This window comes from Hydra viridissima, unplaced genomic scaffold, assembly GCF_058129835.1.
Source record: "Hydra viridissima isolate aposymbiotic clone 2 unplaced genomic scaffold, HvirCarnegie_v1 scaffold_1, whole genome shotgun sequence".
Lineage (NCBI taxonomy): Eukaryota > Metazoa > Cnidaria > Hydrozoa > Anthoathecata > Hydridae > Hydra > Hydra viridissima.
Genome location: NW_028324300.1, coordinates 25,008,643 through 25,035,173, shown reverse-complemented (window position 1 = coordinate 25,035,173; position 26,531 = coordinate 25,008,643). Strand labels below are relative to the sequence as shown.

Sequence of the window (26,531 nt, the reverse complement as noted above, 5' to 3'; positions counted from 1 at the left end):
AACAAGAGTTTAGAAAAGTTGTTTGTTCAGAAAATGTTTTTTAATAAATATTGCTTAAAGCACTAAGTGATTGGATTATTTGTATCATGGTGATGAAATAGCCAATGTTAACAATTTACGACAGTAAATTTGTTGTTGGAAATTGGCTACTTAGGAAGGAGTCGGAGTCAACAGTCGGAGTCGAAGTCGGTCCATGATACAATTAGGGAATCGGAGTCGAGGTCGGAACACCGGCTTACTGACTCCACAGCCCTGATAAAAACTTAAGTCTCAAAATCAATAAAAAGTGTCTCTAATCTGAAGTTGAAAGTACAAAAATATACGAAAAATCCCTAATTATTGCCGTCTTAAATAATGATAGTTCTTTGTCTAAAAGTTATCTTTTAAAAATATTAAAAACCAAGTTTGTTTTTCAAATAAAAAGCGTTATGGGAATTCAACCACGTTTTAATTATTATCACGCCAATTTGTTTTTGCAGGGTTCTTACCCTGTCGAAGAAAGTATCAAGTTATAGAAAAATCCCGCAGCAGTGGATATAAAGTAGGTATGAGCGTGCAACTAAGAAAGGCTTTTTAATTCCTGTTCAAAATCGCAACGCTGCAACAGTGATTCCAATCATTCATCAATGGATAATTCCTGTTTCTATTGTCTGGAGTGATATGTGGACAGCATATAAAAATTTGCTAGCTCCTCCATGTTTACGTGGGACCGTTAACTACACCCTAAATTTTGTTGATCCACACACAGGCGTAACAACAAATCACGTGGAAGCTATGTGATGACGAGGCAAATCAAAGTTCAAATCAATGATTGGGCCAACTAACCGTGAAATGGTAGCTGATTGTTTATCCGAATTTATATGGATGCATAGATTTCCCGAACATTGATTTTTTCACTTTTAGGATCAGGTTGTAACACTATATCCTGTTTCTTTACTACCGTGTGTAGCTTTTTGTGTGTATCGAACGTAACATACATTATAATTCATGCCCAGGATCTTGTAAATCAAAAACGGCTATTTCATTGCCATACAAATTTATTAAAAACATTTTTACAAAGAGCATTTTAGGAATCTCATTTTTACTATATGATAAAAGTTCTTCGTTTCAATTACTTTTTTTAACAATAACTAGCTGTTCATTATCCGGCGCTTCTTGAGATAAAGAAGAAAATCTCCAAAATATACTCAAAGTTTTTATAGAAAAGTCACAATTATGCTTTTACCTTATTCCTTTCCACTGGTAACAACTTTTGCTATAAAGACACTTTGTGAGATTTTGTCTCCTTGGGGGGGTACCCAGTATAGTAAATTAGAGGACCCCTAGGGTAAAAATTCTGAGACGAAAAGCAGTCTATGACCTTCCCCTGGTAAAATGTGGGGTTTGTGCAAAATTTCGTGTGGTTCGGATCAAAACTGTGGATTTGTATGAAGGATACAAACATATATATACATATATACATACATACACACATACAAAGTTTGAGCTCTATGTATTAGATATGAAAATAAGATCTGATTTACTAGCACTTGCAGCTGTGTTTAGTTTCCGTCGTGTATAATAATGCTTTTCAGCCGTGGAGAGAGAGAGTGCGCCATTAGGTCTGCAATTTCTTGCGAGTCGCCAACTTTGACTTGCCGCACACCAGTAGACGCACCTTTACGAAAAATGGTTGCGCAGACATTACGTTTGCCAGAATCAGCCTTAAAAATCCCAGCTTTCTTCCAGAGCGAGCCTATTTAATTACTAATGGCCCCGGAACTCAAGGGCTGTCCTGAGCATGATAAAAAAATGTTTTTAAAGTTGCTTGTTATTTGAGATTCTTACTTTAGTTATAAAAGTGTTTAACCATTGAAAAGTTTTAGCCTCAAAAGTTACGTGAGCGTGACCATAAGTATTGAAGGTTTTGTGTTTTTCAACAGAAATGATATGTAAACCGCCATCAGTTTTTTTATGGTTTTTAAATTCTTCAATAGTAATATTCACTGAAACGCCCGAACGATGCGCATTTCCGACTTGAATTTCGACCAATAAATGGTCTCTCATAGTTATATATTCAACTTGAGTTACAGGCCGTTGATTTACTTGAAAAAATTCAAACAATTTACGAGCTTTTTAAGCGTTAAGTGATTCAAAATACATGGAAACCTGAGTTGGGGTTACCAATGACTCATGGTCGCGCTCTTGACGTAGCCAAAAATTTTGACGGTCAGCTCTGTTATAGGTTTTTCTCCAGGTATGAAGTTTTAACTTCATATCGGATAAAGCAGAAGTTTGGCAACCAGAAATAGCTAACGCACTTTTGTCGAGAATTAAAAATGTGCAGAAATCAGAAAGAGAAAAAAAGTACTTCTTAATGGAACCGGCTTTGAGCTGCTTAACCTGAAGTTTAGCAATATACTTTTCGCGGACATTCTCAATATCAAAAATCTTAGAAATATCTTCGGAAGATTCAACTAGTTGAAAAAATCTTCTAACATCACTCACAGTTCTGTTTGCTGAGTCTTCTTCTCGAAGATTGTCTGGACCGACCAAGTATTTTTTAAAATTCTGAAGTAATATTTGTATGTTTTTATGGAGAGGTAGTAAAAAAAAACAATCCTCGGGATTAAAGAGATCATCGTTTTCATCGTCACTCTCAGGAATACTAGAGACTTCACTGATGTCCGAAGGACAAGAATCAGTAATATCCGGACTATTATAACTATCCACATTCTGATCAACTATTTCTGGTACTGGAGTGTCCATAAAGTTACTCAAAGCACTGATAGCCAAAGGAAAGTTCTCTATTAATTTATTATTTTTTAACTTTTTAGGAGAAAACGAACTGTTTCGATCTAAATCATTTGCTGAAAATTTACGTCCAGCTTTAACAAGTATTTTATAATCTTTATCGGAAGTCTTTAAAAGATGAACTTTTTTTAGATGGTCATCAATCCTTTTCACCACAGACATGCATGAAGGAAAAGGGCATTATATTAAAATAGGTACTTCAGTTGACCTTTTGCGTAAATGAAAGAGAGATAAAGCCTTTTGAGCACTTTCTTTTGACCACAGATGTTGTTTTCCTTGCAAATGTCGTGAAAGATTACCAACTTTTTTTAAACACGATTCCACGGGGCATATTACTGCTCTGCGTTTTTCCAAACTAATACAAAAACCGAAAAATATACTTTTATTAAAGGTAAATAAATTATTTAGTCGCTAAAGTTCGTTAGTTACAAATTTTAACTACATATTACATAAAGATACATAAGAACATAAAAAAGAAAACCGTAATTTTTACAGGTTTTCTGATTTCAGAACAACTCTTTTCGATTTTTTAAAATCCCAGTAACAAAAGTCATTAAATAGACTACGTACAATTAAAGTGTAAGATAAATTGAAGAATAATGCAGAGAAAAGAGATCTTATGTAGAAAATACGCTACATAAAGAACAACAAAAAAAAGTTCAAGACTGGATTAAAAAAATTGATAAAAAAAAAAAAATTTGTTCCTACTTCTTCAGCTTTGCTTTTGAACCACCCTAATGATAAAATTAAGAAGTTAAAGAGCTAATGATGACAAATAATGCTGTTATAAAATTTTTATACAGTATTACAACTTTTCACTAAAATAAAGTTTAACACTCCTAACTAATTGAGTATGTTAAACATTGAAAATCCAGATAGCATGAAACCATTTAAAATTACAGCTATTTTAAAGTAATTTAAATGATTTACAAATAAAATCTACAAACTATTTTTTAACTTAAAAAATTATTTCATAACCATACAGTTTAAAACTGGCATAAGAATTTTTTTATTAAAGTTTTGGATGTTGATAATTAATAGTTAAAAATCAATCAAAAATATCTCAAACATGAACCAAAATGTACATGTAAATTATTTGTTTATAAAGTAGATGAAAAAATGTAAATTAATAAAAAAGTGCTGAAAAAATTTCCAACACAAGATTTTCTCGCTAAAAAATGTTTTTAAAAAACTTGGTGTTGAGCATTTTTACCATCTTAGAAAAACATACCCTTTCAAAATCCACATCTGTAAAAGAAAGTGGAGAGAAAACTGCAGGAAGCTTGACAGTAGGAAAGTGAGATGCAGATGCAAGTTCTTAAAAAAAACCACTTGATAGAAAAAAAAACAAACAACAACAACATTAACTGCTGGCAAATTTTGAATCCCCTGATTACTAATCTGATTAGGAATCAGCGGCATTTAAAATTTTTTAATATTAAAGATAAAATCTAAAATAACCAATAAAAAGTTATAATATATGTTTTTATATAATATATAAAAAGCTGAATAAATTTATTAAATATAAATTAATTAAAGATTACTTAAGTTTAAAGATTACTTAATTTTAAAGATTAATTTAAAGATTTTACTTAAATAATAATTTATACTTTACTTAATTAATAATTTACTTAATTAATAAGACTTAATTTAAAGATTACTTAAGTTCCTTATCTGATGATCCAATTACATTATGTAAATTTAATTAGTAAAATTAAAATACTTAAGAAAATTAATGTATTTATTTTAACAAAACAACTAAGATTTTTAAGAAAATTCTCTTTATTCCTAAAAAATTGAGAGAAAAAGATGATTTTCTACTTAGGAAACATTCTTTAAAGATTTTTCCTAAGTAGAAAATCTTCTTTTACCGGGTTATCAGTAGATAAGATCTTAAGAAAACCAATTTCATCTTCATCCTAAAGTTAAAAACGATCAATAAATAGTGAATGAACTCAAGAAATTTACACACACATGTAAAGCAGCTTTTAAAAAAATATGATATTGAAACATTTTGCCAAAAGCATTACCTTTTCAAAAATCATGTCTGCAAAAGAAAGTGCAGAGAAGGGTACAGAAAGTGGTTGAGTAGGAAAATGAGTTTCAGATTTAGTTTTCTAAAAATGACTCTTGGATAAAAACACTCTTGGATAAAAATACAAAACATTTAACAAAAATTTTTCATGAGCAGACTTGCTAACAACAAAATAATATGTATGTTTAAATAACCTATGCTATACAAATTTATACAAAAAGCCCACAGCATATTTACTAAACATAGAAATCTCAGTCTATCGTAGATGCTTTATAATACAATAGCTGATATTATATTATGATAGAAAAAATTATATTCTGATATATAAACAAATCTCAAAACCTTATGGTAACTTTAAAACAGCAAAAAGTATTAAATTATAGTACAAAAAAATAGTATTAAAATAATAAATAACATATTATTAAAATCAACTTAAAAAAAACCGCAAACTACTGAACAAAAGAATGGCTCTTCATGTAGAGAAAAAGGTTGATTGTTTATAATATCAAAACAAAAATCCAGATGAGGAAGTGAACCAGAAAACAAAGGAATTAAAACGGAAATAGCAGGGTTAAGACTAGATGAAAACAGACTTTTTGTTTTGGTACTCTAAAGGTAAGTTATGTACAAAAGAAGTGAAAAAAAAAAAACACTCAAGCACTTGATAAAATGCAAATAGAGCTTCTAGTATAACATAAACCTGCTAGCCACAGAAAAACTGATAATATTTAAATTCCTTTATCAGCCTGTGCTATTTCAAGCTAGGTTGTAAAGTTTAGCTCAGTTTGATTTCTTTAGTTACCATTTCAAAACCAGTATCCACAAAGTGAGGCAGACAAGAAGAGACAGAAAGGGGACTTAATGCAGAAACAGTCTGACTAGATGAAAACTGACCTTTTGGTTTGATACTCTAAAAGTAAATTATGTATAAATAAGTTGAAAGAAAAACACTCAAGCACTTGATAAAATGCAAATAGAGCTTCTAATATAACATAAACCCTTAGTCACAGACAAACTGATTGTATTTAAATTCCTTTATCAGCCTGTGCTATTTCAAGCTAGGTTGTAAAGTTCAGCTCAGTTTGATTTCTTTATAGTTACCTTTTCAAAACTTGCATTCACAAAATGAGGCAGACCAGAAGATAGAGGAAGTGGACAAGAACTTTCAGGAAATGGACTAAATGCAGATGGAATCTGACCAGATGAAAACTGACTTTTTGGTTTTGTCTTCTAAAAATAAAATTCTTTAATATAAGAATAAAAGAACAACACAATGCACATTGTAAACTACAAATAAACCATCTATTAGAATTAAAGTTTACTGCCTGCTTTTAAATCCTTTATTTTATAAATCTGTTATTAGCATATTGTAATTAAAAATTAATTATCAAAGTCACATTCATGTGATTTCTTATAATTTACCTCTTCTAAACCTACATCGAGAAAGAGAGGCGGAAGAGAAGATAATGGAAGTTGAACAGAAGTTGCAGGATGAAGGTCAGATGAAAATAGAGTTTTTGGTTTGGTACTCTAAAAACAAGTTAAGTATTAAGCAAATAAGAGAACAATAAAGTCAAGTATTTAATAGTATTTATATTCCTACCCACCAAGAAACTTTTTCAAAAGACTTTTATAAACAGAATGAGTTAATGAATAAAGATTAAAAGTATGAGTTTGTTTTGTCTTGTTATAATAAAAAACAAAATTGAAAAATTGTATACCAGTATTAAAAAAGAAAAATTTTTTAAAATGTAAAGAAGTGAAATAATTTTGTGATGCATATTTCTGTGATAAAAAAAAATGTAGATTTTTATAATTTTTAATTTTATAATTTTATAATGATAACTTTCTGTAATACTTCTCTGTGTTAATAATTAAAGTCTGTTTTATTACTATACCAGAAAACAATAAACTTTTCACACAATTATTTAAAATGTCATGTTACTTAACTGATTAATTTGATAATAACTAGTCTTTCTATTGTACCATGAATTTGTAATGTTTCTAAGGGACAACAACTATCTTTTAAAACAAAATGGTTGGAAATTAACCAATTTATACTTTTAAATAAAAAGTAGTGTTCTCATAGTTTTTCCTTTACTGTGGAAAAAACAAAAATAAAAAAAAAAGGGTTTGATTCAACTTTTCATTTTCTATATGACTAATCTTTTAAGCAATAACCAGTCAACTTTTAATACTAGTGAATCACTACATCTAAGTCTCTTTAACCTATTAAGACAATCTAAAAAAAAGATACAAACTATGAATAACACATAGCTGAACATGAATTAACAGTATAGCCATTTAAAAACTTTGTAAACAAAATCAAAATTTAAGTTTTCCATATAAAAAAATCTTACTTTTTATATTTCTTCCATACTGATCCATCTTTGAAAGTTAAGCTCATTTATATGATGGCTATATTTTCTATTTTGAACTAGTTCAATAACTTTGAAGATAGAAATTAAGAAATTAGAGATCTTTTACTTAAATATCAGTTTTCTAATGAAACGCAAAAAATTAACAAAGTAAAAGATGAATTAAGATCATTTTAAAAGATGAATTGAGATCATTTTAAAAATAGCAGAGATTTACGTAAAATTTATTGCAAATAACTATATTTAGAATAAATAATATTTTTAATGACCACCTTCATTTTCAATTTTTGTCATTAAACATATATACTAAATATTACCCTCAGAAATCACAACTTTCAGGTAAAACAGATGCAAAAATCTTTTAAAAAGAAAAAAAAAATTTATTCATAAAAAGAAGATGCTTAACAAACTATGTTTATTTAAAGTTCACTTACCTCGGATGCTTTTAGGAAAACCTTTTTCTTTAGAGGCTAAATTTAATAAAATATTAGACTAATATTGAATATTTTATTTAAAATTTAAGGCAGTTATTAAGATAAAAGATTTATTTGAAACTTTTTTTTTTTTTAATTTGCATTGAACAATATAACAAAAAGACCACCAAGTGAGTTCATCACCTCCTCCACTGTAAATGGTTTTAAATAGTCTTTCTAAATTAAATAAAAAAATTTATTTGAAACATACTTTGCAATAAATACCCAATATGTTCATAACTAGTTTGGATGTTAAAACAAAAAACTACTCTTTACACCAAAACAATTTCTGTTATCAAAATTTAGATATTCTCATTTTTTATAAAATTAAAAACTTTGTTTTTAAAAAACTTCATGCAAATAAAATTTTAATCAAACTAAATAAGGTACTTGCTTAAATGAATTTATACATAATATAAAAAGAATGCTATTATTACAAATAAATTATAATATAAAAAAACTTACTGAATCTCTCCATATCTGATTATTTTTATCTCCGTAATCATACCGAAGCTCTGTATTATTAGGGATAAACGATTTTGCCATAAACATAACATGAGGTTTTCCATCTATTACACTTGCTTTTGCCCTGCAATTTGCAAATTTCTCTGGTGAATCATTAACATATCTTCCATAAGAACTTGAAAAGGTTGCATCAATACTAAATAAATTTTTAAAAAGTTACAAAACTAGAGTGACAGACTGAAAAGAGGACAATATTAGAATTTTAATTTAGCCTGGTGGTATTACTGTTATCTTAACAACTTTAACAATTTTAAATTTCCATAAATTTAAGAAACATAAAATATCAATTGATAATGTTTGCCAACAGTTTTATTATAAATCTTCAAATATATACCTAATTTTTTCACTGCCACAATCAACATCATAGATGTAACAGCCACATTTTTCATTAAAGTATTTTTCATGACAATCTTTTGCTTCAGATCGAGATATTATTTCTTCTTTATACTCCAACAAAATATCATGCTGGTTAAAGTCTCTTAAAGTGAATATTCCATAACCTTAAAAAAACATGTTAAAGAATTATGAAAGTTAAGTAACTCATATTCTGCTTAATTTTATAAAAATAAAATTATTAATAGTGGCAATCGTCTTTTCTTCTCATTAATCTCCAATTGAAAAATAATAAATTTTGCAGTACAATAAAATAGAACACACTAATATGTTTATCAATAAAGAGTTTTTTAAAGTGGACAGACTCATCTTGATGGCAAGCTTCAATACATTTTTGCTCAAATGACTATTTGGATCTTCTCTAAAGAGAAAAGAGAGTAAGAATTAAAAATTATTGGATGTACATAGCCATAAAATCTGCACTAATTTCTTCACCATTATTTTGAATATTGAAAAGACATTAATTGAACTTTGGAACTTTCACTATGTGTATCAAAATAAAAAGTTGTAAGTGACCTTGACCTTCAAGGAAATTATAGTAAGATTAGTTGGCTAAAACTACTGACTATAATATAACAAGTCAAAGAAGTTTGGTTTTAACTAAAAGAAGTTTATGAGTGGAATAACAAAGATGATGACACCAAAAAGTGCCACCTCTATTCATCAAGCTTTTTGTCAAAAGCAACACATGCCTCATGTGTCTCTTAACATTCTAGAGAAACAAATTATGCAATGAACCAGCTATATCTACTTTCCTGATATCAATATTGTGTTCCAAAATGATAGAGATCCTCCTTATACAGCCAAAAAACACTGAAGTGACTCAGGGTAAACCTACTAAATTTATCAGATTTAATTTTACTTGATCACTTATTCTAGGTATACATGGAATCAAAGCCCTGTGCATCTCCACACAACAGTGTCACTACTTTGATAGTTCCCATCATTAAACTGTTAATTACCATGCCCATCTCAAAACAACCTATAGTGATTTAGGCCACATATCAACTTTTTGATTAAGCAAACAGATCACTTATTCATTAATGTATCTAAAATTCATGTGAAAAATCTATGAAACAAATTATTTTTGACAAAAACTATTATGATGTTTTTAAATAATAAGACTATGTAATGATTACACCAAACAAAAAGGCAGTCACACATTTGTGGCTTCAAGCTAATAACTTTTTAAAGTTGGGCAACAATTGTATTTTAATTGTTTATGGTAATTTCTTTTAAAGTTTTCATTTAGATCAGGCAATTTTATGCATCCATGGATATATGTAGGAATGTATGTATGCATGCATGCATGCATGCATGTATGTATGTATGTATGTATGTATGTATGTATGTATGTATGTATGTATGTAGGTATGTATGTATGTATGTATGTATGTATGTATGTATGTATGTATGTATGTATGTATGTATGTATGTATGTATGTATGTATGTATGTATGTATGAAAGTAACTCTGTATAAACATATACTTCATTACAAAAATATATATGTAGCTAATATTGATCTTGTGTGCTTTTATGTGTATATATATATATACATAAAAAATATATGTATATATATATATATATATATATATATATATATATATATATATATATATATATATATATATATATATTTATGTATACATACATACATACATACATACATACATACATACATACATACATACATACATACATACATACATACATACATACATACATATATACATACATACATACATACACAGAGATATCATATTATTATTATCATTATTAATATTATTATTATAGATACAAGTTTGAAAAAATGGTGTAGTTTAAATTCAATACTTACATTTCCGTAACTTTTCAATGTTTTATTCATGATGTTTTATTCAAATAAATAATTTTAATATCAGGTATAGATACTATTCAAAGAAAAATAGTAAATGTATCTGATTTTAATATCAATCTGTTTTTATAGCTTAAAAAATTCCTTCGAGCTTTGCAAAACAACAAAAGAACAAAAAAATAAATTTATATTTCTACTTTTTTTTTTAAAGCAGAATTCACAAGATTCTGAAAAAAAAAAATTATTTTGATTTTATATTTATGTTAAAAATCCTTAGATAATATAAAATGCATTCCTAATACACATTTATTTTAATAAGTAACTAAGATTAATTACCTGAGGTAATTTTTATATAAATTGGAATCATTTCATAAATTTGTGTATTATTATTTGAAATGTTAAATATTTTATATTTCAAATAGCCAAAATAATAAAAAAAAAAATTTTTTTTTTAATTTTTCTTTTTATTGTAAACATTTTAAGGAAATAGTTCCATTGAAGAAAAGTATGAATATAGTGTAAATATTTAAATAAAAAATCATTTTAATTTCATTAACAAAAAAATATTTAAAACTAATTTTATTCATATTTCAAAAATTTTAATTTATGAAAATAAATGAAATTAATTTATTCTTAATTTCTCTTTTAAATGTGCCTTTAGTTACTCATACATAACTTTATACTCTTTATTTTGCCAGATCAATATTTTGTAATTACTTTTTTTTTAATTTTATTTGTTCATGTGTCTGCTGGCACATAATTAATTAAACATAATTGTGTGCCAGCATAACTAATTTTCTTTAATTATGCTGGCACATATTGCTTACAATTAATCCATATCTAAATTACTTTAACTAAACTTTTTATATTAAACTGGTATTCCTGCTATGTTCATTCCAAAATGCTTATATTTTCAATAATTTAAAAGCCTCAAAAAGAGTTTGCCCTTACCTTGTCTAATTAAGACTTAATCAAAATATTTTCTCAAAAATCACCTGATTTTTGAGAAAATATTTTTATTTGTGACAACATTTTACAAAATTTAAAGATCTTCCCTGTGAGAATTAAGTTTAACTTAAGCTTACGGTAAATATACTGGAAATCTGAGAACCTTCTTGGTACCAATCAGAGGCCATACAACATTATGACCATTGCTTGAATGCAACCACATACTCTAAAAACTAAGAATAAAATTTAAATAGTAAGAATGCTTTTTTTGCTGAAAATTGTCAATGTTGTTCCAGATGAATTTCAAATATGCCACAGGAGCAGAAGTCAAAGCTCACTTTACCCAATTGAGCTTTATCTTATAGACAAAACATTCCTCAAACAAAAATCTTTTTGTTTACAAAACTCAAGAAAATTTAAATAGATATATAATTAGAGTTTTCTATGATTTAATGTTGTCCTATTTGTCTTATCATGTGCCTCAGCATTTTACCACTACATGCTTGTTTTAGGAAAAAATTGATAAATACTGCAAAGAATCTTGCAAAATTTCTTTTAAATTTTTCTTTGTAAATTGTTATTGAATAGCTATTAAGGAATGATTTTTTTTTCAATTTGTGAAATTTTGGTAATTAAAATATAAAAAATCATTCAACTAGCAAGCTATGACTAATGTATTTTGATATTTAAACAGTTCCTATGCTTAGATCATTGGTTAGCACAGCTATTTGTTAGGAAATTTATTCTGTGCTATTGATATTTTATATAGAAAATGCCCAACTTTGCAAGATTATATGACAAATGTTATTTGACAATATGCAATTTTATTTGGCAATATGAAGTTATTTGGCAATATGCAACATCTTATTGCTTGAATATTGTTTAAATATTTTTAAACATCAAATCACATCAACAAAACATTATGTTTGTTGGTAAAATTTCAACTCATACAAGGATTATTCCTATTCAATCATTTTTATTAAATAATTTTTTTGATTGATGATTCCCATCCACAATAACCAAAATCAGTTTAGGGAACCAGGGTATTTTTGACATGTGTAAACAATTCTAATTAGAGTAAAATATTTTCAACTGATTCATGGTTCTCTAGTTCTGTTGGTCACTCAATATTATAATACCCAAGTTCAGGAAATTAAATTTCCTGAACTTGGGTATTATAATATTGAATGAGCAAAACGCTTAAACATTCAAAATTTTGATTGTATGAAAAATAATTTCAACTTCTACTGTAAAAAGAAAAAAAACAAGAGAATCAACATTTTAACAATCTTTTTACTATGTTAATAAACTTTAGAAAAAAAAATTTAATTTATTAACACCTGAATTTTCAAAATTAGAAAAAAAAAAACAATAAAAACTAAACTTTCAAAAAAAAAAAAAGGATTACTATAAATTATTTTATCTAAAATGCATTAAAAAAAAAAAAAAAATTGAGTTTGTACTTGAAAACTTTTCCATCACTCTTATCAAATCTAATCTATTGATATTGCCAACTTTTGTTGGTTTTTCCATGCACATAACATTCTGTAAGCCTTTTCTTCTAAATCATTATTTTCAGCGTCTATAACATTAAGCTCATTATCACTGACTGAAAAAAAGCGTCCTAAGTTCATCTAGTCTTTGCCAATCTTCATTTTTAATTGTAATAGTAATTCTAAATTGTCAAGAATATTGCCCATTTTTGCTTGATCATTTAACTTAAGATTTTTTCCTAAACAAAAAAATGTGGATAAATTCAGAAAAATTTTAAAATTAAAGACATCATGCAAAAAGCATCAACTCAGTGAAGTTAATGAAATGATAAATATAAAGCAATAAGTAATAAATATATAGTAATTAGTAATTGTATTTTTAAAATGTTTCCATAAACACCTTATGTCCAGTGTATTAAGTCTTTTTAATTTGCTTGCTATTTTAAAAATTTTGTTTTTTCCCACACTCTATTGAGAAAACAATTTTCGCTTCATAAATGTTCTCTTTACTTTTCTAAAACCAGTTGTGGGATTTTTTAGCATTGAAATGAAAATTGTAATTAACATTTTATAAAAAGTATAATAAGAAATTCTCAAAGTGAATACAATCTATCAGCGCCGTGCTGTAACTTTTGGGGGCCCTGTGCAGAAACTAAAAAAAATTTTTTTTTTTTCTTTTAATTCGTAGTAGTTTATGGTATTGGAGGAGTTTTTCTAATTTATTTAATAGGGGGCCCAGTGCTTTGAATTAGTTACTAGGCTTTGGTAGAGCGCGTACTTCAAATGCACGCGGCCATTGGAGAAAGATCTTTTGAGCGGGTTAAAACTTTTTTCGTTTTGGAATTTAATTATTAGCTTAGATATATTACATAAAGAATCATCTTAATCAATTATATATCATATTATAATTGAAGTAAGTATATGAAATAGTTATATATACATTTTTATCAGATAAAGTAGAAAGGATTAAAACTTTTATTAGATAAAGTAGAAAGGATTTAAAGTAGAAAGGATTTTAATTTTTTAAATCGTTTAGATTTTGTTTGTGTTAGTTTTTCTTTTAGCAGTTTTGTTTTTATTATTTTATATTTTAGAAGGAAAATAGGGGTATGGATGTTATTTAAAGTTATACTATTGCTGTTTCCATAAAATTGTTATTTTTACTTTGAAATTTCTGTGATGCTATCAACTATTTTTGTTCTTTTTTAGAAAATTAAGAAAAAAAAAATTAAAATTTTGTGCCAACACTGACAATGCATGTGACATGTTATTGTATGTAAAGGTTAAATGTTGTTATGAAGATTACAGTTCTTATGAGAAAAAAAAGAAGGTAAAGTGAATTGTTTGTAAATATATATTTTGTATCTTTTTAAATTTTCTTGCATCATTTTTAGAATTTTTGTTTGCACACGTTTATTGTTTGCATATATGCTTTTTTGATATGTATGTGTATTTGGTAATAAGTGCTTTATAGTTGTTTTATCAATGTGTTTTTATAATAATGTAAAGTGTTTTTTTACTGTTTGTGTATGTGTTAATATGTGTTACATAATTGTTTTAAAAATGTGTTTAAGTATGTATATAAGGTATTTATTTATTTTAGTATTAGTATATATTTAACCTTATATACATATTTAAACACATTTATTGTGCTTATAGTTTGTACATATGTTTATATTATGTTCTTTCTGTGTTTTTAAAGTGCTGTGACTTGGTAAACATCTACCTGAAAATCAATTAATGTATTTTAGAGAAGGAGCAGAACATATGGCTTTAGATCGTGCAGCTCAGCGTGATATGCACCTAATGGCATGGTTTAAGTTAAATACTGAAAATGAAAGAGCATATTGCTATTCGTATGTAGACATTCCTTATCACTTTATATTTGATGATAAACATTGTGAATGGAAGGTTAGATAAAGGGGTGGTAATAAGGTGATAGTAAGAATGTATAAAGTTAATCCAACTGGAGAATAGTTTTTTCTTAGGCTGTTAATTTTGTAAGCAAAAGGAGCAACATCTTGGGAGGATGTGCATACTGTTAATGGTATTGTCCTTGAAACGTTTTGTGTAGCATGTGATTTGAAAGGTCTGTTGCAAGATGACACTGAATGGCAGAATACTCTTTCTGAGGCGGTTTTAAGACATGCCAAAGAAAATTAGACAGTTGTTTTCAATTATTTTGACCTTTTGTGAACCTGACAATCCTTTACATCTCTGGAATACATACAAATTTTTTATGATGGAAGATTTCATTCACCACTCAGTCCCACTTCTAATAGCTGAACAAGCTACTCTTCATCAAATTGAAAAGATTATTAATCAAATGTGTTATATAAAACCATATTTGTTTATAGTTGTGTATATGTTTAAATTATGTTGTTTCCATGATTGATAACCTTGCCACCCAAGCGATGTACTTATAGCAGAGTTGTGACTTGGCAGCATTTAGTGCCAGGCGGAGTTACTGCTTTGGAGCTGGGTTGTGTTGTGTAGCCTTTTTTAATTATTCTCTAAACACATAATAATGTCTCTTAATGTTTAGCGTAATGTGTATGAGAGTATGCAACCTTGATCTTTAAATCCAGGGTGTTTTCATGTCCTAAATTTGAAGTAATTGAATAACTAATATTGAACATAAAAACAAATATACTTTTATGTATTTATATGTTTAGTAAAAAGATAAATATAGTTAACTTTAAATTGGTTTTCTAATTTTGCCTTTCATATTTTAATTTGGTTTGTTATCTTCACTGGATTTTAGGATCAAGGATGTAAATATTCTATTGTTATGTGTTATTGTTGTGATGTTTTGTGTTGGTATTCATTTTTAACAATAGACACCTTCATGTTGGTGACTATTGTAAAAAATGAATAATAGGTAGTTTCATTATTGGAACTTACTGCTTTTATTTATTTACTGAAAGCCAAGACAACATGGTAAAAATGCAATTTCTATCTTAAATTGGTTTTTTTTTTTATATACATATATAGTATTGTTAATCCTTTTGTACTTCGAAACAGATTTTATTGTTACATTTTCGATAAATGTTTATATTAACTGCCATGTCAAAATGGGTTACTATAAATAGGTACATCGATTTTCAGTTTTTATGCGGTGTTTTATTTTTGTTTTTTTTTGTTGTTGTTGTAATTATAGTATCATAATTCCTTTTTTAATTTTTCTTTAGGATTTACGATTGACGCATTTAAACGATTTATAAAAAGAAACCTGATTACCTTTTATTGTAAATTTTGGTCAGTTAAAATGATATAAATGTATGCAATTAGTTCAATTTTTTTTAAAGTTTTCTCTATTTTAAGCCTAATAATTTGCTGTACGTAATTTGGTGGTTAATATTGTAGTTTAGCGCATTTTTCAAATATCGAGTTACTTAAATTTTATAAGGTTTTTAACTAATTAATTAGCTTAGTTTGCATTTGCAACACTTTTGAGGAAAGAAAAAATTCTTATATATGTTAAATTCTTATAAATATTAAAAAGAAAAAATTCTTATACACGTAAATCATTGTTTTATATTTCGGTATTCTGGTAAAAGGTCTTCATCAAAAACTTGACTACTCTTAATAAAAATATTCTCCTGACCACCATTAAGGTAAAACGGCAAAAACGGGGAAGGGAGGTCCTCTATTAGTGTCAAAATATTGAAGAGAACTTAACGTTTTAAAGACAGTTTCCTTTATTAAAGAAACATGTATCAAGGGGATACCAAAAAGTTAATAATTCATGTATAATTAACGTTCGCTTTATATTAATCTTATAAATTAAAGTTCATGTTATAAAAAATATCACAAGAATTTAGCTTCACTTTTTCGTCAATTTAAAGCATTATGAAGTGTTATTATTTTGAGTCAGTAACTAAAAACGTATTGCGTTGAACTTGGTAATATCGAGGAAAATGGTTCTGCCTAACACTGATATGACCTATGTCAATGGTAAATTACTCAATATTAAATAATTGGTAAATTATTTTACCTCCGCATACTTTTTATTTTAACTTTACAGATGGTTTAATTTTTTAAATTTGAAGGCGTTTTTCTAAAAGGGTATTAGTTATGGTTTCGCAACTTTAAATTGTGGAATACAGCCACTATAAATTAACAGACCGACCATAACCCGTTTTACGGGTTGCTTATTGCTAGTTGCAATAATTAGTCGTTTCCTTAAAATAAGACAAAAATGTACATCAATGCGCCAGAATCGGCATCTCTATAAAAGGTGCGCTTAAGTATGGAAAAGGTATTAGTGCGCTAGAATCGGCATTTTCCTACTACTTTCGTGCAGTAGTGAGCCATTCTCTCAGTGTTCGAAGCATTAAATATCGGTCCTCGTGGACTGCCTTAGATAAGTCGTCTAGCGTGAATCCAACAAACTGTTGTATGAGATACTCCAAATCTTCTACCAAGTTGGCAATCAGTTTAATTACAGCAAAACATGCTATTTATGAAAAGCTGCTTTAATTTCTAAATTAAAAAAAGGAAACAGAATAAAACCTACAAAAGGCGTAACAACTAACATTGTTATCATATTTGTAATTAATAAATCCGGGAAATATGTAATATTTTTCAAAATAAATTGGAATTTACAAGTGGTGCGTTAATTTTGCTATTAAGTGTATGATCGCTCTCTAAGTTTTTCGGTTATTGTTTTGATTTGCACAACTATCAGCATATATAGTTTTGCAAATAACATGAGATTGCTGCAAATTTATTGTAAGCACATACTGCATAGCGCAGTGTGTGGCACACATTGTAGACAAAAGATATTTGTTTATTAGCAATTATCAAGAGTTTTCAAATAACTGTTACAGTTGGATTAAGCGGAATATGATTTCCATGTCGATAAACAAAAATTGAAATCCTCAATTCAAATCATTTTGAAGAAAAATGCACAATAAGAATAGTGCAAATTAGAAAATCATGGTGCACATTTTAAATACAGACAATCCTGGAATATTTTAGGCGGAGGTGGAAAAGAGCTCGTGACTCACTTCAAGAAGTTTGCTTATCATACTTGTCTGGAGATAAAACGCACGAAACGCGCGTGATCAGCCAATTAACAAATTCTAAGACTGAAAGTCACAACTCTTTAATGAGTATTTGTTAATGAAATATGCCTACATAAAATAAAGGGTGCAGTGTTGCATCATTATATGGAATATTTTATTTGAACATTTCGGCGTCTTGCATTAGCGAAAATTTTTTGACGCATTTAATAAAAAAAAAATGAAAGAAAGAGAAAGGAAGAGGATAGCTCATACAAAAGTTTATACAGAAGTTTCTAATTATGTAAACTTTAGGTCAGGATCTTTGCCACAAAACATAGAATAAAGTCCTTGTTTACAAAAATAAGAAGCTGAATATAGTTTTAGTTCGAATATTGGGAAAAACTGAACTGCAAAAGACCTTGTCATAATATATTTATTGATATAAAATTAAAAAAAAGTTTCTCCGTGACTCCCACCCAAACTTTCTGATCTAGAGAAAATCTCTAAAGGGATGATAGTATACACTTAGAGGATTGAAAACATACTAATTCCAAAATAAACATTTGGCGTCCGTGGAAGAAAAACGTATCCATATATTTAATATCCATGGTAAAGTAGCCAAGGAAATAAAATTAGTTCTTTTGCTTCTTGTCAATAATTTTTTAATTTGTAACTTCTTAAGTACATAAAAACGTAATCAGGATGCACAAAAGTTATGTTTTTGAGATAAATTTGGATGATTATGCACTCATTGCTGATAACGAATAAGTTAAAATTGAACACATAACAGCAATACACTGAGAGAAAGGTTCCTTCCTTCTAATGTGTTTACTGTTGAGATTTACTAGACAGTTGGTTCAATCTGAATATTGAGGATGACTAGGATATCCTTTAAACTTTTGCCAGTAAATCTTGATCTCAAGATAAAGAACCTCTCTTGCTTGCTAACTGAAGATCCCAAGAGAGCATTTTTTGAACAAACTTTGAGCTTTTGAATGAACTTTGGGTGTGATGAAGGGTGTTTTCAGGGCAATACATTAGTCTTGGAAACCTTATATTTTTCATTCTAGTGTGGATCCAGTTGGTTTCGAAGCAGGACTCAGCAATAACATTAAACTTTTGAAATGTATTAGCAAACTCTACCATATGGATTGTCGATTCTTTTTTTTTGCAAATTGCTGAAGCAAGTCAATATTTTTTGAGAGCTTTCTGCAGTCTGGTCCTGCCTACTGACCTCCATGGTAAGGAAGACTTCGGATGTAAAGTGCAATGAGCCATTTGTCAGTCTTAGGCCGAGAATCTTTGTGTGGTTTGAATAGATGGTTCACCACTCCTAGCAGGAGATGGAGTTACATGGGAGGAATAAAAGGTTATGAATGATGCCAACTATTACAAAACTCAATTATACTTATGTTAACAGCGGCTTATTTGACTTATATGTAGAGAGTAACGAACAGGAAAAAGCATCCCCACCCTATGTTACAATTATGAAAATGCTGGAATTTTTTTTCATATTACAGAGCCTTAAATAGTTCAAATAAGCCGACCAGTACTTTAAATTTATTAAGCAAATAAATTTGAGTTTTTGCCTGGAGCAATCGGAAATGGACTTCCTCCTAGAGCTTGTTTTAGTCCAACAGTTGCATGTGTGGATGCCATAGATAATGAAATTACTGACAAGTCAACTGCTTCTGCTGCAACTCTACCTTTTGATGTAACTTCAACTAAACTTTGGTGTGAAATAGATTTAGTGCAAACAGGAGAAATACTTCTTCCAATCAAGGAAAAACACTTAACACACCGTTAATCTGCAATGCTTTGTTGTTTTTGGGATTTGTCAGGTTGTGGCTCTGAAATTCTAAGCACTCAATGCTTTGCTTTTCATAATACCCTAGCAACTCAACAAATTTGGCATTCACTGGTTGCTGTTCTAGTCAATGTTTTGAGAATTATCAAATTAAAGTTATTAAGATAAGGCAGTGTGACTTTTTGGCCCATTTCACATCTTCGAAGTGCTGATAGACAAGCCTCACAAATTCCAAGAGGAATTATTGTATCTTAAAAATCAATCGGTTTCTGAAAAATTCGTTTTGCTCTTTCCTTCATATCCTCTGACAGAGTTCTTGTACAAATAGTTATGCTACAAATAAGACGGCAAAATAAAGTTTTTGCTTCATAAAAAATAAAAATCTTCATGAATAAAGCAACATTAAGAACATTTTTATATTCTTACCTTTTATATTCTTCATTTGAGTTAATATTTGCAAAAATAAGGTCTTTTTTCGCAAATGTTGCTTTTATTTTGATAAATTTATATATGCCCACCCTTAAAATGTGTACTTAAAGTAAATAGGTAAACAGCGGTCTAACAAGTGAAGAGAACAAATCCACCCTAGAAACACCTATAGGCTTTGTATGAGCATATAAAACTCTTGTTTCTTTAATGTCGGTATTAATTACTACTTCATTTAATCGTGAAGAAGTGGAATTTTTACCGGCTTCAATTTGAAGTTTAACGAGCTCAAGTTCATGAGCCTTATTCCTTTTTATCGTTGATAACACCAAAGATTTCGAGGATAAGACAACTTTTTTCTTTTTTTTTTTTTTCTTATTCAGCTTCTGGTTCGTATTTGTCAACTAAAGAATAATAAATAATTGACTCCCAACCTTCCTTATTTCTTACCATTTGTGTATGAACCTTAATAGTAAATTTTCCAGAATAATTTTTTTAACAATATATATGTTATACCAGTTCCTAATTTGCTTTATTATTGGTGTTGGTTACTAATCCGTAGAAAGGATACTGGTTTAGCTTCATATTCTAAATTATTCTTTGCATTAATCAGGTCATTAACTTGATTTTGTAAATTATTTCTTTTATTAGTCAAATTGTTAACTTTTAGTTATTCTCTCATAAACTCACTTTGCCAATTATTTGTATTGAGGTATTATTTAACTGATTTTCTAAAGTAGAAATTTTATTTTGCCTTTCCGCTGACAATCTTTTGATTTGGTTGATTTTATTATGTAGGTTACTAACCTTTAGTCGTTCAGCTTTTAATTCGCTATCGTAAAAATATGAATTATTCTTTTTTTTCGCTTTTTTTCACTTTCTATTACTAATCCATTCTGTTTATTAACCTTACTTTGTTCGTTTTATAAACAGACGTTTAATCAGTTAGTTTCAGCTTGACCTACATCCATCGCTTCTTGACGTATAGCTATTTCGTGCTGCATGAAAGCAGCTTCCTTTTCTTTATCTTTTTAATGCTTGATTTTTTAGATCATCTATTTTTTTAGATCAAATTTTGTTTCAATTCAACTCGCTGTTTTTCTATATAATTATTAAGAATATTTAACTTCTCTTGTTGTTCGGCAATAATATCTTCCTGTGAACGAAATAAACCGACAAGACCCCCGTCCGGTTAATCTGTACTTTCATTTCTTAAATTTACACTTGTATTAAAAGAAGTATTTGTTTGACCTCATTTGTACTCAATAACTAAATAACTATATTTTTTATTTTCTAATATCTCTATAAAACCCTTAGCTTCTTACGGATTATTAAATGATAATTGACTTCTGTTGTTTTAGGATCAACTTCGGTAAATACCTTTTTCCTTATGCCACGATACTTCTGATGAAACTATACCTAGTATTTTAATTGCATCTTCTTGATTATTACTTTCATACCATCCAATAGCTTCTACTTAATTGGGTCTTAAACTAAAATTATTAACTAAACACATTTTTAAAAATGTTTTGACTTTTTACTTCTTTTTGTTTTTTATCTCAATTAGTTAAAACTTTTACCGCCATTTTTTTATTGATTAAAATAAGTTTTATATACAAAGTACCGATTTATTTATACTTAGTAATATAACAAAGCTCATTTTTAAAATGGCGCAGTTATTTGATATTTTTTGCATTTAATTTTTCATCTATCCACTCTTGAGTTACTCCACTTGATCTTAGCTTAGGCGATAAATAAAATAAAATTTCTACAAGGTGTTTGCCGAAGTAGTAGCCATTCAGTTTTTTACCTGCTTTGTCTACTTTTTTGTGAGGATGGAGAAAAGTTACAAACAACAATTAAGGAAAGTAGTACACACGGAGACTTATTCAATCTGTCGTATAAATAAACGATGAATAAGTAACGCAACGGTAAACAACCAAAAAGTATAAAAAGCTCAAAAAAATAAGGGAAATAAGGAAGGAAGGAGGAGGAAAACAAAGGGAGTAGGAGATGGATAAAAGTAGAAAAGAGTTTTAACAGTTTTAAAGAGGATTTATGAGAAAAGAGTTTTGAGAAATTTAAAGAGGATTTCATGAGAAAAGAGTTCTGAAGATTTAAAGAGAATTTTATGAGAAGAATTAATGGAAACATTAAAAAGAACCTTATGAATAGAGTTAGTTAGAAAAGATATTTGAGTAACTTTAAATATACGTTATTATCTGTATTAATGTATTGTTATTTGTAAAAGTTAATATTAAGAGAATATACTGATGATGTATATATTGATGAGAAATAATTGAGGATATTTATGAAGAAAAATAAGTAAGAGAAGAAAAAACTGTGGTAAGTATTTTTATTTTTGTTTGTATTAAGGAATTGTTGACATGTTTGGTCATCATCTGAGAAAATCTTTTCGTTACTGAGACCGTATGCAGGTGCAAACGATTTCATTCTAGGGAATGACACTAAGATCTCAATTTGATCTCTTAGTTGATCATATTATGAAATACAACATAAACAGCTTTCTTTAGAATGGTTTAAGGCGGTGGCATATTTAAAAATATCTTTCTTGAAAACATTTCGCTCATTTTCGTTACCAATGTTTTGATACTTTGATGAAGCACATGTTCTCATGGTTCTCTCAAGTAATCACTTTTTGAGCGTACATACTTTTCTAATATCAGCAATAAATCAGCGTAAAGATAATTTTTTGAAAACACTTTACAAAACTCAGTTGGCTATTGGGATCTTTTTCTCTGAAGAAGTAACGTTCAACAATATTTATGTTCAACAATATTTATGTTCAACAATAATACTGAGATCGTATGCAGGTGCAACCGATTCAATGATGACTTCTTTTAAGTGTTTTACTTTTTTTTCTTAAAGATGATTTCAAATTTATTTTAATGGTAAACTTTTGTTATCGTGTCCGTGTGTATTATCAAATATTTTTAACTTTTATATTACTTGATATATTTATATCCTTTTTTTTATATATTCTTTCTTACTTTGTTGGAAATGTTTCATTAAAATATCAATACGTTCACATTTTAGCATTTTTACATCGATAATTTTTCTCGCAAATGTCATAAGCACGATTATGTAAAGTAGCTCTGTTTATTGCATTCCCAATTACAGTAAAACTGTTATTTTTCCAGTAGATTATTTAATACAATCTTCCTAACCTGAGCATATGTTTTTAGATCATGGATTTCTAGTTGTAATTTCATTTAAACTCCATATAGGCGTATATTCAGGGAAACCTAATAAATCGCAAAACTGAACCATACATTCAAAATCTCGAGAGAATTCGCTACAAAAAGCCAATATTATCACACTCTGATCTGAACAGATCTAATAACTTCATAGATTGTTTTCAAAAAAACCAAATCTATTGGTACCGTAACGTTAGATATGAAAGTTGTTGACATTTTGAGCGAAAAGCAACAAAAAAAGCTTTCTTTTATCATATATTATTGTTGTTGAGCAAACCAAATCAATCAGTTTCATTAAAAAAAAAACTCCATAGAATCCAAACTTTACAAAAGTGGTGTAGGTGGCTTTATAAATGTTTGGGGTTTCAAATGATTTGCAGTTGTAAGCTTCAGTGTAAAAGAAAACTATAAAACTCAAATTTTGATTAAGTCTTTTTGTCTTTAACGATTTAAAACTTAGCAGTATCAAAATGCTGCCTTTTCAGTTGATGATTTTCGAGCTTATTTAAAATTCGATATTTTTTTACGAATTAATAGTTCACATGTAACATGAACTTTGTTTGTCAAAGAAACTATAACAATCCTTTAGTAAGTAGTAAAATATATGTTTACATCGCTTTGGATTACTTTTTTTGGAGCTTCAAAGAGTTTGGTCATAATAACAGAGCTGTTACGTTTCATCTAAACAACAGTGCGAGGATTTAGCTGTCACTCAAAATACCACTTAAGTATCATATGGCCGGAGAAATTTTAGGAGTACTCACTTCTCAAAATATGAACTGAACGTTTGGTTAGAACAACGCAGGAGTACCATCGGATTCCATTCGGCCGTCGAACGGGTAATTTCAAAACATTTTCCGGGTCCCGAACCCGTTCGGGTATCGACCCGTTAAATACCCGATAGCCCGATAGCCCGAAACAATGATCAAACGTATTAACGAGCATCGACTGCTAAGGAACCGAAACCGATAAACTCTCGAGTACCCGTCCGGTTATTGACTTTTTTTTATAACCAAAAACCCGAACCCGCTCGGTTTTTGGCTTTATCACCGTTCAGGTGAAACTTTGTAAAAGATTTTTAGAAATTGCGAAAATCGTTAAAAGTCACTAAAATTCATTACAAGATATTGATTACAATGATTTTAGCACCTTTGGAAGAGTCAATGAAATGTATAACGCAAAATTTTTAAAATGTACTTAATAAAACTTACTTTATCTGGGAATTAATTAATGAAGTATTTAGTTAAAGTCCACAGTCAATTAATGAGTAAACGAAACATGAGTAAATGAAAGAGGTTTAATTATGTGAAAGTATATGCAGTTTTGGTACCAAAAGTTAACTTTCTAAACATACCATTTGCCTTTGTCATCATAGAAGTAAAACACGGTCAAGCATATCATTTTTATCTTGGAATTTTTAACTAATGCTGATTACAAATAAACATTTAAAGTTTGGAGTTGTATTGATTTGGAGACTGTTTTCATGAGTTTCTTTGCAAGAAATAAATTGAAAGCTCCTCATTCGGAATTGATGAAGAGCATTTGGTTTATGACCAGAATTTGAGCAACATTTTTCTCTCAAACTGAGAGTTGTTGCTCTTGATGAAGAGTAGTTTTTCAGCTTTTAGAGGATCCATGAAATTTCTTCCCTTCGTGGCTCTCAGGCTGGAAGCCCTGAACAAGCGCTCTGAGGATGCTGAACTTGCAGTAATGCTCAGGATAGCAAGAGCAGCATTGGAAAGAATTGGATACGTTCCGCTTTGTCACCCAGAACTGCATTGGTTTTCCCATCCATGCAGAAACTGCCTCAACATCATTTTCATAGGTAAAAAGTTCTCCTTTCAATTAAACCGCGCTCTTCTTTTGCTTCTTCGGCTGGATAAAGTTCAAAGAGAAGTTTCCGAATTGTGAGTGCCGAAGGCTGCCGTGAATGAGGAATGGTTCAATCTCGGAGTCTTATTCCCCACTTTTGCCGAACAAACTTTACAAGAACTCTTTGACAGTTTCTTCAAAATCCTTGGCTAAATTCTGGAGGCTGAATTTAGCCAAGGGTTTCACAACTGCATTACTTAAAATCATTGTTAGCACTTATTTATACTAGCTACTTTAAATGTAAATTTTGGCATTTCGCACGTCTAATGGTGGATAAGGAACTTGCACAAGAGTAGACTACAGCCAGTTATATTGCATCTTTTGGCTAATAATATTTTTAAATAATTTTTCACTCACATTTTTATCAACGGTTTAAGTAGTTGACTACTAAGTAGACAACCTGTCTGAACTTTGCAACTTTAAACAATGCTTAAAGGCAAGTAGTACCCTGTGTAAAATTTACAGGCACTTGACAATGAAATTGAAGTAAATGGCAATTTATTACTTGACTTTTCGCTTTCATGGGGAGGCAGGTCATCTGTATTTGGAGATAGTGTTGGATTTTCTTTCTCACGTTCACTTCCATCTTCGTTTTCAGTATCAACATTTTCTAGACTTTGTGATGACAGAGCATTTGACTTGCTAGCAAACTTTTTCGAAATGTTTTTCTCTTTTACGCACGTCCGATTTTAATTTCAAAGTTTTAAAATTAAAACCTTTCTTACATCATTTCAAGAAACGGAAAAAAAAAAAAAATTCTGAAAACACACAATGATGCTTTACGATCGCTTTTACTGGTTTCGGCTTATCTTAGATTTTTTGTAGCAACAAATCAGAATTGAGCTTTTTAAATAAAGGGTGAAATAAAGTAATTTTGCCAAACGGATGACGTGAATAGCATGAGGAAATGTATTAAATTCTGTTTAACTTCCAAAATGCCAAGTGAACATGTGATTATTGCGATATTATGGTTTGATTCTTCTTTCCGTAATTTGTTTAGAAATATCAATTATTTTTAAACAAAATAGAGTTTTTTCACAGAATGCCCGACAGAACCGTTCGGGTAATCGGGTTTGGTTCGGGTATTCGGGTTCGGGAACCGGTAAGATCAATAACTTTCGGATACCAATTATTAAAATTACCCAACTGATTAAGTCGGGTCGGGTATGAAAAATTTCGACTGTCCGATTTTATCGGCGTTATCGGGTAATACCCGTTCGGGTAATTGGAGTCCGATAAAACTATTTTTAGTTTTTATTGGTGTCCGATACCCGTTCGGGTTGGCACTCGTTCGATTTCTATCGGAACCCTGACATTCCCTATGCT

The 26,531-nt window shown here is 29.0% G+C and overlaps 2 protein-coding genes, 1 long non-coding RNA gene and 1 pseudogene across 7 annotated transcripts; 1 reads left to right on the top strand and 3 right to left on the bottom strand.

Moving 5' to 3' along the window:
• Nucleotides 1-1,019: 1,019 nt before the first annotated feature.
• On the bottom strand, nt 1,020-7,132 carry LOC149894077 (uncharacterized). Its single transcript, XM_090077003.1, has 7 exons — nt 7,100-7,132; nt 6,251-6,358; nt 5,930-6,058; nt 5,723-5,738; nt 4,025-4,110; nt 3,502-3,527; nt 1,020-3,148 (listed from the first exon to the last, which is right to left on the bottom strand). The coding sequence occupies exons 1-7, from the start codon at nt 7,130-7,132 to the stop codon at nt 2,974-2,976; spliced, it is 573 nt and encodes a 190-aa protein (XP_089933129.1). The 3' UTR covers nt 1,020-2,973.
• Nucleotides 1,423-2,967, bottom strand: LOC149894078 (uncharacterized; annotated as a pseudogene).
• A 56-nt stretch (nt 7,133-7,188) lies between the features above and the next one.
• Nucleotides 7,189-13,112, bottom strand: LOC149894076 (histone-lysine N-methyltransferase set-1-like). Of its 4 annotated transcripts, none has more exons than XM_090065449.1 (8): nt 12,844-13,112; nt 11,518-11,613; nt 8,903-8,958; nt 8,539-8,704; nt 8,145-8,340; nt 7,808-7,856; nt 7,641-7,676; nt 7,189-7,277 (listed from the first exon to the last, which is right to left on the bottom strand). In XM_090065449.1, the coding sequence occupies exons 2-8, from the start codon at nt 11,601-11,603 to the stop codon at nt 7,192-7,194; spliced, it is 675 nt and encodes a 224-aa protein (XP_089921575.1). In that variant the 5' UTR covers nt 11,604-11,613; nt 12,844-13,112; the 3' UTR covers nt 7,189-7,191. The 4 variants fall into 4 exon arrangements, with proteins under 4 accessions (XP_089921575.1, XP_089921590.1, XP_089921581.1 ...); XM_090065464.1 differs by having other exon boundaries at nt 7,824-7,856; XM_090065455.1 differs by lacking the exon at nt 7,189-7,277 and adding an exon at nt 7,378-7,564 and having other exon boundaries at nt 7,824-7,856.
• A 933-nt stretch (nt 13,113-14,045) lies between these two features.
• LOC149894075 (uncharacterized) lies at nt 14,046-16,157 on the top strand. Of its 2 annotated transcripts, XR_016449405.1 has the most exons (3): nt 14,046-14,203; nt 14,625-14,729; nt 16,065-16,157. It is a non-coding gene; the product is annotated as an uncharacterized LOC149894075 (long non-coding RNA). The 2 variants fall into 2 exon arrangements; XR_016449404.1 differs by lacking the exon at nt 16,065-16,157 and having other exon boundaries at nt 14,625-16,032.
• The last annotated feature ends 10,374 nt before the right edge of the window (nt 16,158-26,531 follow it).

Excerpts from the sequence above, each read along its gene's own strand:
- LOC149894077 (XM_090077003.1), bottom strand. The coding sequence starts at position 7,132 with ATGGCTATACTGTTAATTCATGTTCAGCTATGT. Across the intron at positions 6,359-7,099 it reads TAATTCATGTTCAGCTATGT|AGTACCAAACCAAAAACTCT; the intron begins GTTATTCATAGT and ends ACTTGTTTTTAG. Across the intron at positions 3,149-3,501 it reads TCAAAAGCAAAGCTGAAGAA|TTTGGAAAAACGCAGAGCAG; the intron begins GTAGGAACAAAT and ends TTTTTGTATTAG.
- LOC149894076 (XM_090065449.1), bottom strand. The coding sequence starts at position 11,603 with ATGTGGTTGCATTCAAGCAATGGTCATAATGTTGTATGGCCTCTGATT. Across the intron at positions 8,705-8,902 it reads GAAGCTTGCCATCAAGATGA|GTTATGGAATATTCACTTTA; the intron begins GTCTGTCCACTT and ends TGTTTTTTTAAG. Across the intron at positions 7,857-8,144 it reads ATCAGATATGGAGAGATTCA|AAAGACTATTTAAAACCATT; the intron begins GTAAGTTTTTTT and ends TATTTAATTTAG.